The sequence below is a fragment of the Cyprinus carpio genome, chromosome B10 (assembly GCF_018340385.1).
Source record: "Cyprinus carpio isolate SPL01 chromosome B10, ASM1834038v1, whole genome shotgun sequence".
NCBI lineage: Eukaryota > Metazoa > Chordata > Actinopteri > Cypriniformes > Cyprinidae > Cyprinus > Cyprinus carpio.
The window spans coordinates 2,429,534-2,447,421 of record NC_056606.1 but is presented as its reverse complement, the minus strand read 5'-3'; the positions used below and the strand labels follow the sequence as shown (position 1 = coordinate 2,447,421).

General features: G+C 37.8%; 2 protein-coding genes across 2 annotated transcripts in view; one reads left to right on the top strand and one right to left on the bottom strand.

Moving 5' to 3' along the window:
• Positions 1-9,521, bottom strand: part of wrn (WRN RecQ like helicase) — a 49,225-nt gene extending 39,704 nt beyond the window's left edge. Inside the window, 6 exon segments of the mRNA XM_042731963.1 lie at positions 3,142-3,291; positions 6,569-6,717; positions 6,798-6,943; positions 7,900-8,018; positions 9,149-9,219; positions 9,364-9,521. Coding sequence (XP_042587897.1) covers positions 3,142-3,291; positions 6,569-6,717; positions 6,798-6,943; positions 7,900-8,018; positions 9,149-9,199 — 615 coding nt within the window. The 5' untranslated portion in view covers positions 9,200-9,219; positions 9,364-9,521.
• Positions 9,522-14,901: 5,380 nt separating this feature from the next.
• On the top strand, positions 14,902-16,341 carry purg (purine-rich element binding protein G). The gene is given in 1 exon segment (XM_019084961.2): positions 14,902-16,341. A coding segment is annotated over 1 exon segment (975 nt). The 5' UTR covers positions 14,902-14,907; the 3' UTR covers positions 15,883-16,341.
• The last annotated feature ends 1,547 nt before the right edge of the window (positions 16,342-17,888 follow it).

Sequence of the window (17,888 nt, the reverse complement as noted above, 5' to 3'; positions counted from 1 at the left end):
ATGGCTCTGTTCATACCAAGCCGTTATGGTGCATGTTCCTTTAAATGGTAATGAGCTCCTCTAACCTTCTGTGGGGTGACAAGCGCTTCTCTGAGAGACTGTAAACTTTAGCCATTTTCATTGTGAAACATGCTAACTAGCACATTATTAGGAAAGGCTATTTGCAAAATTCATTAAAAAAAAAAAAAAACTTGTACTCGTTTCTACTGTAGCTGAAACACAAATGATGAACAGATGTTGGGAGTAAATGATGACTGCTATTATTACATCCAACAACAACAACACCTCAATCACGTATGAGTCATTTTCTACATCTGCTCTGGCGGTGAAACAATAGTGGACTGAAGACAGCTCACTCAGGACGGGTCTAAGGTAAAACGCCAGTGTCAATCAACAGTCATGGGAGGGGCCTAGGTCTGTGTGACATCACACAGCCAAGAAGATTGGCGTGATTTGAGAAAGGGGTCATGATATATCGATATTTAAAAAAAAAAAACACTGGGTGAATTTTTATCATTATAGGGCGGTTGTGTACACACACTGCCAAGACATTTCAGTTCAAACAACGTGTAAAAATGAATTTTGCATCAGATGACCCCTTTAAGAGCCAGGGGGTGAAAACTTTTTGAATTTGAAGATCAGGGTAAATTTAACTTTTTTTGTTTTCTGGGAAACCTGTGAAGTAAATTCACAAACCTCCAATCTGTTCAGAAGTTTTCATTTCTTAATGCATCGTTTTTCCTTCTGGAGCATCAGTGATTCTGCAAGGTGTATGTAAACCGCGGGAGTCGTGGGCCTAATGGTTAGAGAGTCGGACTCCCAATCGAAGGTTGTGAGTTCGAGTCTCGGGCCGGCAGGAATTTTGGGTGTGGGGAGTGCATGTACAGTTCTCTCTCCACCTTCAATGCCATGACTTAGGTGCCCTAGCAAGGCATCGAACCCCAACTGCTCCCCGGGCGCCGCAGCATAAAATGGCTTCCCAACTGTGTGTTCACAGTGTGTGTGTGTGTTCACTGCTCTGTGTGTACTTCGGATGGGGTATTTAAACTTCAAACTTCAACTAAACATATAAATACAAAATCAAATATACATAAACAATATAGCATCAGTGATTCTGCAAGGTGTATGTAAACTTTTGACTTCAACTGCACATATACATACACAATGTATGTGTGTGTATCTATATATAAATATACACAGTACACACATTTATATTATGTAAAAACAAACTTTTATTTTGTATGTGATAAATCGCAATGAATCAATTTGATAGATATATATCGACGGCATTTAGTTCATCACACCACAGTTTTACCCATTTACTGTACCTTAAAGTCACCATGAAATCCAAATTGATTTTTTTTAATGGAATACTGTAGTATTTATAATAAATAATTTACCCATGCATTTTTTTTTTTAAATTCATGTGCCCTAGTAATCTTTAATCAAAAACGATAACCTCCACTCCCCCTCAAAACGGCTCATCTTCTCTTCTGGTCATGAGCTATGGCGCAAGGGCGGAGCTAGTGATGTGAGGGGTAAACGCTGGGTTAAATGACAGGGGAAAAAAAAACTGAAGCTGATGCTTCACTTTATAGAAATCAATGCATTGACCAGTACTGACACAAGCCATGGAGGAGTACACTACTCTTAAGAACTGAAAGGATATTAGGATATTACCACAACATTACTCAAACTATTGCAACCCTCTACATTGCGAGTAAATCTTCATTCTGGTGACTAAATGATGTCTAATATTAGCCAATGGATAATAAATTCTCCAATTTTACTCGGCAGTGTGTTATTTGGGGGCTAAGTATAAGTTTAGCACAGATATATTTTCACTCACGAACACTCTGAGCGCTTCAGAGTTTCACTCTCCGTCAGATGATCTGTGATATTTCTCAGTTCATCTCAATGGATGCGTGTATTTAATGTACTGTAAACTCTAGTGTGAAGGCACACAAATCGCCGTCGCTTTCTCTTACACACACGCAGAGAGAGAGAGAGAGAGAGAGAGAGAATTGACGCACTACATTTAAACAATATTCTTTGTTGTATTTTCCTGTCAAAATAATGGCGTTTCTATGGAAGTCTTCAGCTTTTAAGAACAGCCAGGTTTTCCGGTAGTGGGTGGAGTTAATGCGCAAACAGCAATCTCATTGGCTGGCGCTCACCTATTATCGTCCCTGTTTTGATTTCAGCAAATCAGTTTGAGTGAACGCACAAAACCTGATTAATATTCATGAATCCAGCAGCTCATAAATCCTTAGTAATCCTTAGTGTGTTTTATAGTTCTTATTATTAGAATTCATATCATTATCTTATCAGTATTTTTGTTACTTTTTTCCTAATTTTTTTGTTTTTGTTTTACAGAAACAATCAATGACAAAAAAGCACCACCACCAGTCCAGTTAAAATGTTCAGCTAAATGACTAATATGCATTCAAACATGGTTATCAAGTTTACTTCTAATTACTAAAAGTATTTGATTATTATAAAGCTAATGATGATTGATTACTATAAGAGCTTGAAAAAACAAATATGATATATATAGTGTACTTATATACAGATATTTAAAAAATATATATATACATATATTTATTATATATATATATATATATATATATATATATCTATATCTCGAGTCTGGCGAGTAAACTAAAATATTTATTAGCCAATGGCGATTCAATTGCCAAGGTGTCCGTAGAGGGTTGTATTGCAAACAATTTTTTTATGAATATGACTTAATCTGATGGAGGACGCGTTCAGTCATTCAGGCAGTCTCTCTCTCTCTCTCTCTCTCTCGAGCACTGTTAGGTATGTTTTGTGCTGTCGACTGTCCTCGTCTTCCTCAATAAAAAAAAAACATTTCTTCATGCTAGGGTGTCGCCAGTGAATCCAGTGGAGATAAATCCCCCCACAGCTAACTGCAAACTGCCATTCAGATCTGCCTCTATTCTGTTAGCAACGCCCCAAACTTCCAACAATCCAATCAATTCCCGAAGGAGGAAATCAGGTCACACCCTCTCATTTCAGATGGCGTTTCACTCGGATAGATGTCACAGTAGAGAAAAAAAGACAATCGCTACTTCCGTTCCATGCCGACTTTAACGGCAACAACTGTTTATATTGACTCACGTAAGCATCTGTGGCAGCATATCTCTTCTGGTCTTCTGTCAGATCATAGTCGTCCCAGTGACTACAGCGCACAAGTTTGTCTTTGAAGAGCTGCTTCTTCAACAAGTGCTTCACTAGACCGTCCAAACTCCACTTTTCACCACATCTCAGCTGAATAAAACAAACAACACATACAGTAAGGATCAACTTATCTCAATTAAAATCGACATGAACCTTTAGCATTACTGTGGTCAATTTTAGACAATCACGGATATTTCCTAGCATTCACTGTCTTCCATGGCAATACTGTACATCAGACTGCTCATCCAGCACTACTTTCATGTGTGTCATATCACACAGCTAACATGCTCTCTCAATTCAACCAAGCGCCACCTTGCATCTAATTTTTCATCTTCAGTGAAAATGACATCAGAGAACTTCAGTATTAACTTGAACACTAAAACAATATCACAGTTGCTAGACTAATTTTTTTTTCCACGATAATGGACTATTTTTTTATTTTCCATAGCTTCAAGATAGTAATAGGTCATTTGGTCTGAAAATCAATATTTCATGTTCTTGTATCAGTGCTACTTTAGCATTATTTATGTAGTATTATAGTATTTATTAACATTTTGAATGAGTTTTTCTTTTTGGATTTTGCATTTTCATTTTACATCACATACTGTTATGTAGTTTAGTAGTTTTTTCTATTTAACTTTTATTTTTATTTAACTTTCAGTTTTAGTTCTTCAACAAACTTATTTCAGTTAAAGGTATATTTGCACCCTAAAAATAAAAAATATATAAATCTTAAAATAAAACCAGATCAGACAAAAAGCCATAAAATGGAACTTCAGTAGAACACAAACTGAGATCTTCAACTCAAACCATTTCAGTCTGTCAGTCATATAATGGAAGTGGATGGGAAACAAAGCTTTGAGAGTCAAAAATATACACAGACAAAACCAAATTAAACCCTTCGGCTCGTGACGATACATTGATGTGTAAAGACATGAAACGATCGGTCTGTGCAAGACGAACGCAGAAGCACACGGGAGATATCAAAACAAAACAACGGTCACTAATTAGAAGTACAAAAATGAGGATTTGTATCACTCGAGGTGGGCCGAAGAAGGCAGAGATGTGCAAATGAGGATTTGTAAAGAAGAATGTCAGAGGATTTCAATATAAGCCAAGAGAAGACTGATTTTCCTTTGCTAAAGTAAGGAAACTTTGCTTCCTTTGCTCCTGTTAACAAACGTTGGTGTTCACGAGACTCACCGGCGCATACGCAGCACTGATCTCATACGTCATCAGCCTGGAGCTGCTTCCGTGTACAACTATTGGCGCAAGCTACATTGAAGTGATTACTACATTTGGAATATGGATATTTTTCTTACAAAAACGCATCGCTTCACTACAGGAGGCCTTTCTTCACCCAGAGTTGTGTGAGACACTTTTTTTTTTTTATGGATGGGCGCTTTTTATTTAATTTCTTTTGGACTGATGCGCTGTAACACCTGCTGAGTGGCATTAAACAGCTTGAAAGATCAAATACAATTTTTAAAATAACTTCAACTGGATTCGTCTGAAAGAAGAAAGTCACCTAGGATGTCTTGAGGGTGAGAAATTTATGGGCTAATTTTCATTTTTGGGTGAACTATCTCTTTAAGAGCTTGAACAAGTTTGAGCACCAGTAACAATGATACTTGACTCCTCAAACACTACTAATAGAGTAACGGTTTCACACCATATCACAAAACTACTAAATGCTGTATATATGTGATGCAATCTAGGAAAACCCATCGGATGTCGCGCTGGGACATTTTCAGGAAATTCAAAATAAAAAAAAATAAAAAATTGGGATGAATGTCAATTTTTTTTTGTCAAAATTGGGTTTTCAATAAGTTATTATTCTATAACATTGTGTCTGTCATCTCTGAAAATATCTTGGCAAAATTCACTTTGGCACTCAGTGCAGAAAAATTGCGATTTATTGTGTCTTCTCTAGTTTTCCTCGACACTTAACACTACAAAGACAGTTCACCTAGGCTAGCAAAATAAACTATGTAACATATAATAATGGTGTATCAATTCAATGCACATTTTCCGCTAGTCTTAAAGGGACCAGCACCAATTTCATATTAATGCTATGCATTACTTTAATTTAGTTCAAATGGTGACCGCGTGAAATAAAACTACAATTTAGAACACAAAACTACAAGTTACAGTTCTGAACTGTGTCTGGTTATGTATTATAAATCCAGAGTAGTAGGAGAAGAATTGGAGATAGCCTGCATGCTGTGATCTGTGATGTTTTATGAACAGAGATACACTTAAAGGGGTCCTATTATGCTCTTTTACAAGGTCTTGATTTTGTTTTGGGGGTGTACTAGAACAGGCTCGAAAAACATATATTTTACATTATTACATATATTTAAAAAAACATATATTTTCCACGTATTTTACATTACAACACCTCTCTCCCCAGTCTGGCATAAACGGCTGCAATAGTTCCTGCATCAAATCAAATGAAGGCCCACCTTCTGAAATCTGAAATGCGCTGTGATTGGTAAGCTGCGCCAGTCTGTGTTGTGATTGGTTAGCTGGGCAGTGTGTGTTGTGACTGACAGCACTTGGTGCCCCTTATTATAGCCGCCTGCTGTGAGCCTCAGTGTAAATACTGCGTCAAAATCAAATCAATTTGCCCACTATTTAAACCCGGATGATTGTAACCACTCTAAGCTTGTCTGCCTTGGGAAAGCTAGCGTGTCTCCGACATAGTGATAACACTCGTTGCGTTCTCTAGTGGAGCTCAATTAGGTCTCGTCCCATTAGTCAATCTTTGTGATCCCACAAATCCCGGAAAAAATGCGTTGTAGTCCAAACGAGTCGTTCGTTGTAGTTTTTGAAAAGTGATTTCTGTTAAATATCTCCTTTTGAATTGGACTTTGAGCTTTGTAACTTTGCAGATCTTTTTTATGCTCAAAGAGCAACACTACAGACTAACTAAAGTTGAAAAAGTGAAAAGGCATAATAGCACCCCTTTAATGTTCAAATGTTTGCAAGTGTTGTGTGTTCCTTGGGGTCATTTTGTATCTTTTACAACATGTACAGTGACTAAAATAAGTATTTTACCACAGTAAAGTGACCTATACTTGTGATTCTTGAATGTTGTGCTTTTATTTTTATTGCCTCTCTTTAAACCAGTTTTTCCTCAAAATTCTGTTGCTGAAAATCATGGTAACTCAGATAACCATAACTTTTGTTATGTTTAAGCTATGGACAAAATAAAAAGTTTTGGAAATTGCTTGAACCCAGCTATCATATGGTCTCTACCAATAGATACCTATAACCTACAACATTTTTTCACCAAATTTCAGCATGTGGTGGGTTTTCCTAGACTGCATCACGCAATATGCCTATAAATTCGAAGACAGCATACCGTCTTGTTTGCCAGATCAGAGAGCTCAACAATACTCTTCAATCTGATGTCATAATCAGATAATAACTTCCACTTGTCACCCTCAATTCCCACTCCAACTTTCTTGATATTTTCATCCTCCAAAAGCATTTTCAGGCCAGGAGGAAACCCTGAAACATAGGAAATACAGTAGATGAGCAGATAATAAAATAATACCAAGCAATGACAGATAGCTTCCGCCTGAGCACACCTGACATGGAGGAGATGTGAAACAGATAGCATTTCTCCTCTGATGCACACAGCTGCACTACAGCCACTTTCTTTGTCTTCCCTTTGGTGAAGCTGGGTGGCCATTCCAGATCAAATCCCACCGCTGAGCCTGACGCCAAACCAGATCTGGAGGAGACACACAAAAGCCAAATATAAGGAGAGATTGGGAAGGTTATCATCCACACTCATTCTCAGCACACATCATGTGGCATCAGTAACTGTGTGTGCTTCCTGGGTCAGACTGACACAGGAGTAAGTGAACCACCCAGATCCTTCTGCATTAGGGCAGGCTCTCACAAGAATGTCTCACAAAACCTGTCAACAACACGTTCAACACAAACTTCACCCCAAATCCAAAGAGTGAAATGAGACATTCTGCATACATTTTTATAATTGATCATTCAGAATACTGAATACTCCCTCCAAATTATCATTATCAAGGAAAAAAATCTAAATTTCAGTTATTTTAAGCAAACACAAAAAAACTGACACAATTTTACTTTCCATTTGCTCCATAATTTAGTGCCTCCATAGTGCCCTCTTTTGGCATCTGTGGATAAAACATAAAACTGCAAGCTCCTTGCTGAGGAAGTTTTTTATTTTTTAATGTTTTAATGTCCATTGTGTTTCAGCACTCATGCTCCATGCAGAGGAATCTTATAGTTAGTTATGGTTGCCTCTTATTAGCATACTCACTAGCTAAACCAAGTTTATGGATAGTAAGTACAAAAAACAACGTCCTGTTGTTTTGAGATGAGAATGAAAAAAGACACCATCTGAGCAAGTGAGTAGCATATCTGGCACTATAACAGCCTTAATTACTTTTTATGGACAGCACTGAATATAAATCATTATTGCAGATGTACCATTCCAGTGACCCAAAACAAATACTCTCTTTTGATTTGAACACTGTTTATTATGCGCTGGTTCAATAATTATTTTCTAACAATAACATGGAGAAATCCTTTGTAGTGTACCTGAAATTGTCATAAAAAAAGTCCCAGTACAAAATTCTTAACTGTCTTTAATGGGTTTTGGGGGAATTACCTAAGCATGCTTTTGGATTCATCCAGATATATTACCTTAAATCTTCTGATAAAAATGAGCAGTCATGTCTTTCCTGGCTGTATATGACTGTCCCACCAAATTCCAGATAAGGGAGATCATCCTCCAGAATGCTCTTTTTATAGGGTCCTGGTGTCTGTGAAAACCAACAGTATAAAATCTGAGGCATATTTAAAGTAATACTGTAAGAGAATGCAAAGCACATAACAACCAAAGCATTGATGTTCACGGCAGCCAAAATAATGACAGCACTGTCACTAAAGATACATGATAAATGATGCACAGAAAAACACACAAAATCATAAAAATATGGAGGGCTGCCTGGTGCTTTTCATACAGTAAAGGTGCATTGTGCTCTAATTTTACCACGTCTGTTTTCCAGCTTAGACAAATAAGTTATTTCCTCTCTACTTTAAACTGGTTAACTACACAGCTTTTTTGTCCAAAACAACATTTAGAAATAGAAATAAAACATTAAAAAATATAAATAAAACAAAAAACAAATCCATAAAAAAAACAAAAAGTTATGACGAACAACATGAATGAAGGTTTGCGTATTTTTGTAGAAGCGGTGACATGCAAATATCATATTCACAGTACAGCATGCTCCAATGCCAGGAAACAAACTTTATCTATACAATCAAAGCATCATAACATGCAAACTCAAAAAACAACTTTACCAAACAAGCCAAGCTTACCAAATAAACCAAGACTAATTCAGAAAGCCAAACCTACTTAGAACCAAATCTACTGACAATAAGTCAGAATAACTGAAATTAGCTTGGCTCATTTAATAAACAGGCCCCTGGTCACGTTATTGACTAGCTGTGTCAAACATCATAAAAGCTTTTGATCAGACTTGCACTTAATGAAACTTAATACATTTGGAGCACAACTTTTCATCTTATAGAACGCCTTTATAAAATGATGTGTAATTAAATGACCCTGTATAAGCAGGCCAGAATTAAACCAGTATTTCTTGACTGTTGACCTGCAAACAGTGCTTTGGTTTGATTTGAATATGAGCATAGTCCTGCAGGTGTCTCAGTAAATAATGCAAATAATCTCAACCAACTTAAAACAAACAAATTAAAAAAATAAAAATTACAAAAAGAACAGGTACAAAGAAAGAGAGCATTTCCTCCTGCACATAACATGCCGATGAAGAAGACGTGCATAAAAGAAGAAAAAGCACGGGATTCAAGCAAACAGGTCAGTTTATGTTTTATGCGTGTCGTGTGTGTTTATATTGTTGACTTCTCTCACGTGTTCTTCCTGATGTTTGTTCATCCATTCAGGTAGAGTCCTGTCACCCATTATAGCTTCCTTTCATCCGCCTTTAACAATAAAACAGCACAAAGCTAGTACGACTACATGGTAAAACTAACGTTAGTATAAAACAGTACTGGCTGCTTCCGAGCGTGACGTGTAACTTAGTATGATAATAATATTAATATCAATTATGACGTGCGTATACTTACAAAGACGCACAAAACACACACGTTAACCGTTTACTCTAAAATGAACGTCGCGCTGTCTCTCTGTGCATTTCATTCAGCACATCATATTCCTCTAAAAGCTTTAATAACTCACAGCTTGTTTATTCGTGTTGAACAACAATGTATAGGCCTATAAAAAAACAACAAGTTACTTCAGCCAAACCCTCCCTCTATTCATACGTAACAGACACAGTAGACCCACAAGCGCCACCTGTGGGACTGGAGTGAAATACACAAGCTGGCTGTGTTCAAATAAAAGCAGACACACACTAGGCTACTACTGAACGAGTGTTATCATAAACTATACATTAATCATATTAATATTAAATGGCGTAACACTGTAAAAAGTAAAAAACAAAATCAAAAAATGTCGTTATGGAAACCAGTATTGTGGCACAATACTAATAATTGTGCATTAGTAGTTGTATTAATGGCAATGCAACACAGTGCTCGAAGTGGTAACAGCAATATCTATAAGTATTTTTTTCACATTGTTACCCCTGGACCACAAAACCAGTCATAAGGGTCAATTTTTTTTAAATTGCAATTTCTACGAAAAATTGATGTATGGTTTGTTAGGATCAGACAATATTTGTCTGAGATACAACTATTTGAATATCTTGAATCTGAGGGAGCAAAAAAAATTAAATATTGAGAAAATCACCTTTAAAGCAATGCATATTAATAAACAAAAAATAAATATTAATAAACAAAAAATAAGAAATAACACAAATACAATAATAAAAAACCAAAATAACTTAATATAAAAATAACTCTACTCAAATAATCAAAATATACTCATCATATAAGGAAAATTGATCATTTTGACCCATACAATATATTGTTGGCTATTGCTACAAATATACCTGTGCTACTTATGACTGCTTTTGTGCTCCAGGGTCACATCTGATATTTCAAACGTAATAATGATTTGCATATGACAGCCGGTGCACAAGAGAGTACCGGCACTTTTTTCCACTTTAAGCACTGGTTTATAATGAAAAATGCATAGAAAATGGAATGTCCTATAGATATATTATTATTTTTGGATGTAAGTTGTTCTGTGGGTGAGTATGAATATGTATTTGTTTTATTTGCTATATTTATGTGTTCATTTATAAGTTCATTACAATTAAATAGGACATATTATAATGTATTGTGAGTTTACAAGTTTCAATTACGAGAGCATAACTCTCTCAAAACACTTAAACACAAAGATGTGGAATGTTTCTGTTTTGAAATAAAATAAATTAACAATGACAATATGACAACCATCATATCCCAGTGGCCATCCATCCAGGGTTTTTTCCTTGCTCCAGCATCCCCTACATGGGCCAATCCAAAATGTCTTTTCCCACAAATTTTGTGTGTGTGTATATATATATACTATAATAATGTAAATATTTTAAGTGTGATTTATAAATTGTATAATATCCAAGGTACACATTTATAGTAACTGTGCAGTTAATTCTTTATATTGTATTTTCAGAAATCTCTTGGAATTTTTTCCTCTCCTCCCCTGATGTTACTGATACTATCAAAACAATAATTTATAATTTGATAAGGGCTATTGACATATTAAAACTATATATATGTATGTATATATATAATATATATATATTATATATATATATATTTATATATTCGGTATATATATATACATTTTAGTATGAGCTATAATATATTAAATAGCTATTTTATTACAACCCCCCAGAGGAAGAATCAATAACAATTACAATTTTTAACAATATTTAAAGATGTGTTTTGGTTGATTTGTTCTATTTTGACAATCCAATCTTTCTTTGTAAAAAAAACATTAAAGCTGATCTATACTGATTTCAAAGTTAAGGACCTCATTAGTTTGAATATGCATTGAACCAAACACTATCAGAGCTAATAATTCAATATACTTTATTTTTAACAAAACATCCCATGTTCCGGTTGTGACAGCACATTTTCAGTAGTGAGCTTGTTTTGGTAGCGACCACATCACATACCCCCAAATAAATTAAAATTTTTACCACAACCAAAAAAACAAAAAAATGATTTGTTTTAGTTGAATTATACCAATTTTTGCACTTTATAGATGTAACACCCAAAAAAAACACAATAATGAGTACTATACCGAACTCCACCAAATGTCAGCCTACCTTTCCCTCGCGGGGAAGTCGTGGCCTAATGGTTTGTCTCCTAGACTAAGGTTGTGGCTAGTCTCGGGCCGGCAATACCACGACTGAGGTGTCCTTGAGCAAGGCAATAACGAACCCCAAGCTGCTCCCCCTGCGCGCCGCAGTATAAATGATACCCACAGATTTTTTAAAGACTTTTGAAAACAATTTACCTCAAAATGATGTGAGCTATCTACTCACACATTGTAGTTATGAGAGAGGGGGACACAGGAATTTTCCCACTTTAAAATTTAGAGGTGTGCTTAAAATCAGTCTTAGCCAATGGACTGTTTCGTTAGTGACATGAAAATGTGGTAAACATTTCTTTTACATAAATTTCAGGATTTACAAAGAAAATATATAGATATATATAAAAAATTTCACTTTTTAAAAAAATCAAAAAGATATTTTTAAAAACAACAATGGAATAAAATACAAATGAAAAAAAAAATCAATATTTTTTCAGAATTTGAAATGTAGGGGTTAGGGTTCAAGACAGCCACCTCCCAATTGAAAGTACCAAATAAATTATGATTTTACTTATATTAAGCTTACTATTATTTCAAATATTATTGTAGGTTTCAAAAGATAATAAAAGGATCTTATAAAATAATATGTCACGACTTTCACTTTTCACTTTAGTAAAAATCAAGAATCAAATTCTTAAAAGCTTTTAATTTAGGTTTTAATGTTTTTTTGTTGTTGTTGTTGTTGTTTTGTGATTGCACCAGTTAAGCGGTTTGATGAACAAGCTTAAAGGGACACTCCACCCCAAAAATGAAAATTTTGTCATTAATCACTTACCCCCTGTGTCGTTCCAAACCCGTAAAAGCTCTGTTTGTCCTCGGAACACAATTTAAGATATTTTGGATGAAAACCGTGATGCTTGAGACTGTCCCATAGACTGCCAAATAAATAACAGTGTCAAGGTCCAGAAAAGTATGAAAGACATCGTCAGATTAGTCCATCTGCCATCAGTGATTCAACCGTAACGTTATGAAGCGACGAGAATACTTTGTGTACACGAAGAACACAAAAATAACGACTTTATTCAACAATTCCTCAACAATGATGATGCTTTTCATACTTTTCTGGACCTTGACAGTGTTACTTACTTAGCAGTCTACGGGACAGTCTCAAGCCTCCCGGTTTTCATCCAAAATATCTTAAATTGTGTTCCGAGACGAACAAAGCTTTTACGGGTTTGGAACGGAATGGGGGTAAGTGATTAATGACAAAATTTTCATATTGGGGTGGAGTAACCCTTTAACATGTGGAAGTAGTATAGTTGTGTCCCAAATTGTGTACTTATGCACTATTCTTTGACGTTTATTAGTATAAATAGTGTGATTAGCGAATTCACACTAAAAAATTCCAAAAACTTTAAATACCCAGATGATGCACTTAACCGAAACAACGAAGTTTGGTATGTTGAACACTTCATGCACTCAACTGTCACAGCTTTAATTACATCGTGAAGGGCGAGGGGCTATCAAGCTCAGATTATAAATGACAAAATAACCTTATGAAAATAATGCAATACATGGTTGAGTACACCTTGCAAAAGTACTTTATGTCTTCTTCGGTTTTATGGCAGGTAGCACTAGTGTTAAGGTGCATTATCGCCACCTACTGTGTTGGAGTGTGGACCAAAGTTTATCCAATTCATTAAAAAAAAATTACATTTACAATTATATCTTTATCAGTTCTGTTCTTTTGAGATAAAGAAATAAGCTCTCTAATCCATAAGTATTTATACTTTTATGCTTGATTTCTTCCATTCCCACCTTTCTGAGGTCCTTCTTCATTATTTGTCTTTCATTAAAATACTTTTGACAAACACAAATAACATGTTCCACTGACTCTTCTACTCCATACTGTTCACATAGTCCTGTCGGTTGAACTGACGTCACTCAGCGGACTGAGTCAGTAGTCCCTCACTGCAGAGCACAAGATCCAGGGGGCGTGGTTGGATCAACATCTAGGGTGTGGAGATCGGTATGTTTAGGGGTGGAGGGTGTAAGGTAAGGTGGGAGGAGTTGGATCTGGATCCAACCACGCCCCCTGGATCTTGTGTTCTGCAGTGAGGACCATCTCGACTGAGTGGCAAAAGAGCTGCTGCATGAATGGATTTAATAGGGAAGCTGCGAAAATGCCCAAGAGGTCAAAACGCCAGTAAAACAATAGATAATCAGTTTAAACTAAAAGTTGCTGAACTCGATATAGTGTAGCTTACAACTTACCAAATATCCAGTGGTCCATGGATATTGATATGCAGCCAAGAATCGTGTTTCCTGACATTTGTAAGTGCCTGATTTCGACGCCCGGGAAATAAATAAAGCAAATTTGCCTGTGAACTTATTTTGTAAATACAAAACAGGTTGGTCTAAATCCATTATATCATCATATTGTCCAGCCCAAAAACTTATATAGTTTTTGTCAGTGTTGTTTATTTAAATACATCCAGTTATGCAGAATATAAGATGGTAAATATTTAATTGATGAGTTGTCAATACAATAGGCTATATTATTTATAATACAATATATAGGGTATGATTTTACTGCAAAATTCAGCATATTAACATAAAATGATAACTGCAAATCTGTGTTTCATTGCCTGGAGCCCATTTGTTTCTTTGAATTGCAGTGATTAATTTGCTTCTCTCTCTCTAGTTTACGGCAGTCTGTAAAAATACCTCAGATTTCTTTTCAGAATCTATTTGTACTGTCAAACACAAAGCTCTTTCACGTTTGAGGTGCCCCAGACAGCAACATAGACACTGCATGCTGTCTGGGGCGTTTTGTCACAGCATTTAACCTGTTGTTCACCCTGCGTCCCAATGTGCATACTATCCACCCTATCTGCCCTAAATAGATGCACAAGATCCCGGGCCCCCATAGAATTTAGGATGGATAGTCTGCACAATGGGTCGCAGGCTCAGTGGGCGGAGCCGCACTCACTCCAGCTGACGGTGACGTCACGCGCATACCCTCTATCTGAAGTAGTGTGTGCTCATTCTGGAGTACTGATATACTGCATACTGTAGTACGCAAGCGATCTGTGCCTGTGTGCTGGATGGAAGGGGGTTGGGTCATTGAGTTCATTCGCGCTACAGCAGATCCGCTGTCTCTCTCTCGCTCAATTCAGTAATATGTGTCAGATGGATGGCGAGGCGAAAAACAAGAGCTTTTAAAACATGATGCAAACGGTACGCGCCTCCGCGCTTCGCTTGACCTTTCATCAGGACAAAGGAAGTCGATGAGCCGCTCCTGCCGTTTCCAGGTCAGCCGAGGAGACTCGCCGGTGCTCGATAAGCGGAATAATACCGAGCGAAGCGATGAAGCGCTGTGACTGATTATGGCCGATAGTCACCGAAGGGGCACGGACAGAGGCAGAGGCAGGATGACATCAGGATACTCGCAGCAGTACGCGAGCGGAAAAGCGTCAGACATACAGGAGCTGGCGTCCAAGCGAGTGGACATCCAGAAGAAGCGCTTCTATCTGGACGTGAAGCAGAGCACCCGCGGACGCTTCCTGAAGATCGCCGAGGTGTGGATCGGCCGAGGCAGGCACGACAACATCCGCAAAAGCAAACTCACCCTCTCCATGTCCATGGCGCCCGATTTGCGCTACTGCCTGGGCGACTTCATCGATTATTACGCGCACATCGGGCTCCGAGGAAGCCAGGCGCCGGACCGCCGGCCGCAGGGGCAGAGCAACGGCCAGGGACGCACACCGGACCCCCGACGGAGAGCAGCGGATCCGGCGGCGTCCCCCAGCGGCTCTGCCGCGTCCGAGGAGCAGACGCACTGGGTGCTGAAGAGCGAGTTAATCGAGCGGGACAATAGGAAGTACTACCTGGACCTGAAGGAGAACCAGCGCGGCCGGTTCCTGCGCATCAGGCAGACCGTCAATCGAGGTCACGGGAGCATAGGTTACTACGGGCAGGCGAGCTATCACACCACATCGACGACCGCGCAAACTACCATCCAGATCAGAGATGCGTTATCTCAGCTCATCGACGACTACGGTGACGACGAGCCAGAGCGGGCCTGCGCGCGGAACCACGACGAGTCGCCCGAGCTGCCCGAGGCGGCGTCGTTCCGCGTCGACAACAAAACAATCTACTTCAACTCAACCTAGAACCGAACCGCCTTCTCTCCTAACATCAAGATCAGCGAGGTCCGGCAGCCCTACCGAAACACGATCACCGTCCCGCTGAAAGCCTGGGCCCGCTTCGGCGAGAACTTCATGAGGTACGAGGACGAGATGCGGCACATCTTCAGCTGTCATAAAGAGAAGCGGACAGACGCGGAGGAGCAGGAGGATTGACGCACGCTGCTGCTGCTGCTGCTTCTGATAATGATGATGCTTCTGGTGTTAGTTGTACCTCTAGCCTCCTGCTGTACTCACCGTACACTTTACCGTGCGGCCCGTCCCGTTCATGCCCACTACTGTCGATTTCAATCTAGACAGAATCCAAGCGACTCTACTGGGGTTGCTGTGTGTGTGTGTGTGTGTGAGAGAGAGAGAGAGAGCGTGCATTAGGATTTGGTGTTATTGCGTCCAATACTTCTTCCCAGGCTTAACGTGTATGGGGCTGCTGTGCAATTTCTCAAAGCTGGAATCAAATAATCAAGGTCTTATCAAGCACTTAGGTAACACTTTATTTTGATAGTCCACTTTAGACATGGAGCAACATTTTGAGCAATAGTGCTTGGTTAATCAATGGGCAACCAGGTGAGACTCAGGGCCTATGACTGATTTAAAGTATCCAGATAGAAATTGGTTACCCATTCTCAATGGGAGAGTGCCCAAGCAACATTGCTCAAAAAAAGGTTGCCCCTTTTACAAACAGCAAAACATTAAGAACAACGTTGCTTGGACACTTACAAGTAGTCATTGGAGTATTAGTAGACTGCTTAATATCTTCTAAGGCTGATGTTACACGGTGGAACTTTTTTTGAGCAACGTTGCTTGGACACTTTCCCATTGAGAATGGGTAACAGATTTCTATCTGGATACTTTAGATCAGCCGTGGGCTCTATCTCACCTGGTTGCCAGCAACATTGCTCAAAAAGTTGCCCAGTGTATCTTCAGCCTAACAGTTTATTTTGATGGGTATACTACAACATACTGAACTTTGCAAGTATATGTCAAATTATTCAAACCCTAAACCTAACCTAACAGTCTGCTCTGAGATTTAGTGGACAAGTATTTGAAAATTAGTTGACATGTAGTTGCAAAATTATTTATAGTTAGTAGAATGTCTAAAGTGGACTATCAAAATAGTGTAACCAGCACTTATATCAGAGATGCAGTATTTTGATGGTCCAAAGTGAAGCTTTTCTTTTTTTTTAGTCTCAATGATCAAGAGAACTCCAACATTTTTGCCATAAAAGTAAATAAAAATTTACAATATTAAAAATAAAAACAAAAAAACACAATCATAATTAAAAATACCTAACAAATTATTTACATATGAAAAATACCTAACCTGATGAGGCTGCTTGAACTATAAGGCTCATGATACACGGGGCAAATTTTTGAGCAGTTTTGCTGGGAAACTTTTTTTGATCAATGTTGCTTGGACACTTTCCCATTGAGAATGGGTAACAAATTTATATTTGGATATTTAAGATTGGTTAGACCTGGTTGCCCGTTGATGCCAACGTTATCCAAAGCTGCCCGGCAACATTGCTCAAAAAGTTGCCCGGTGTATCATCAGCCTAAAGCATCAAATATATGACATTGTGTGGCCATGCTTTAGCATAAATGAACAGACACACTAAGATTAGCTTTTTTTTCCTTTTTAAGTTTTAAAAGTGGCTTTAAATATTTGGTTTTAGTGATATCAATCTCACTGACGAGACAAATGCTAAATCACTCTTGATAGGTGTGCAATATTTAATTTTTCCCTGTCAGTGGGTTTAAACGAGAACTTTGCAAAAGCAAACAAATAGGCTCGTTTTAAAATAACAGAATTATGTTAAGCTTGGTTTTCTGGGTTATGTGGTCTTGCGTGAAATGTTGAAAAGAATTGTCACACTGCATTTACACAGACCTAAAATGTTTAAATGCATTTGACATGATGTCATTCCTTTCAAAACAATAGCTATTTAGAACTACATATTATCATACACACATTCTACTGTATAACTAAGACGTAATCATTTGTTTTTAAATAGTGTATGAGAAAATGTGAGAAAAATAACAAGCAATTTGCAGCATCCCCAGATGTCCTTCACACCCAGTTCACTGGATTGCGGGAAATGGTTTTTGGCATACAGTTTTAAAATCTACACTGAAATTGGGGGTGCTATGCACAGTGTGCATTT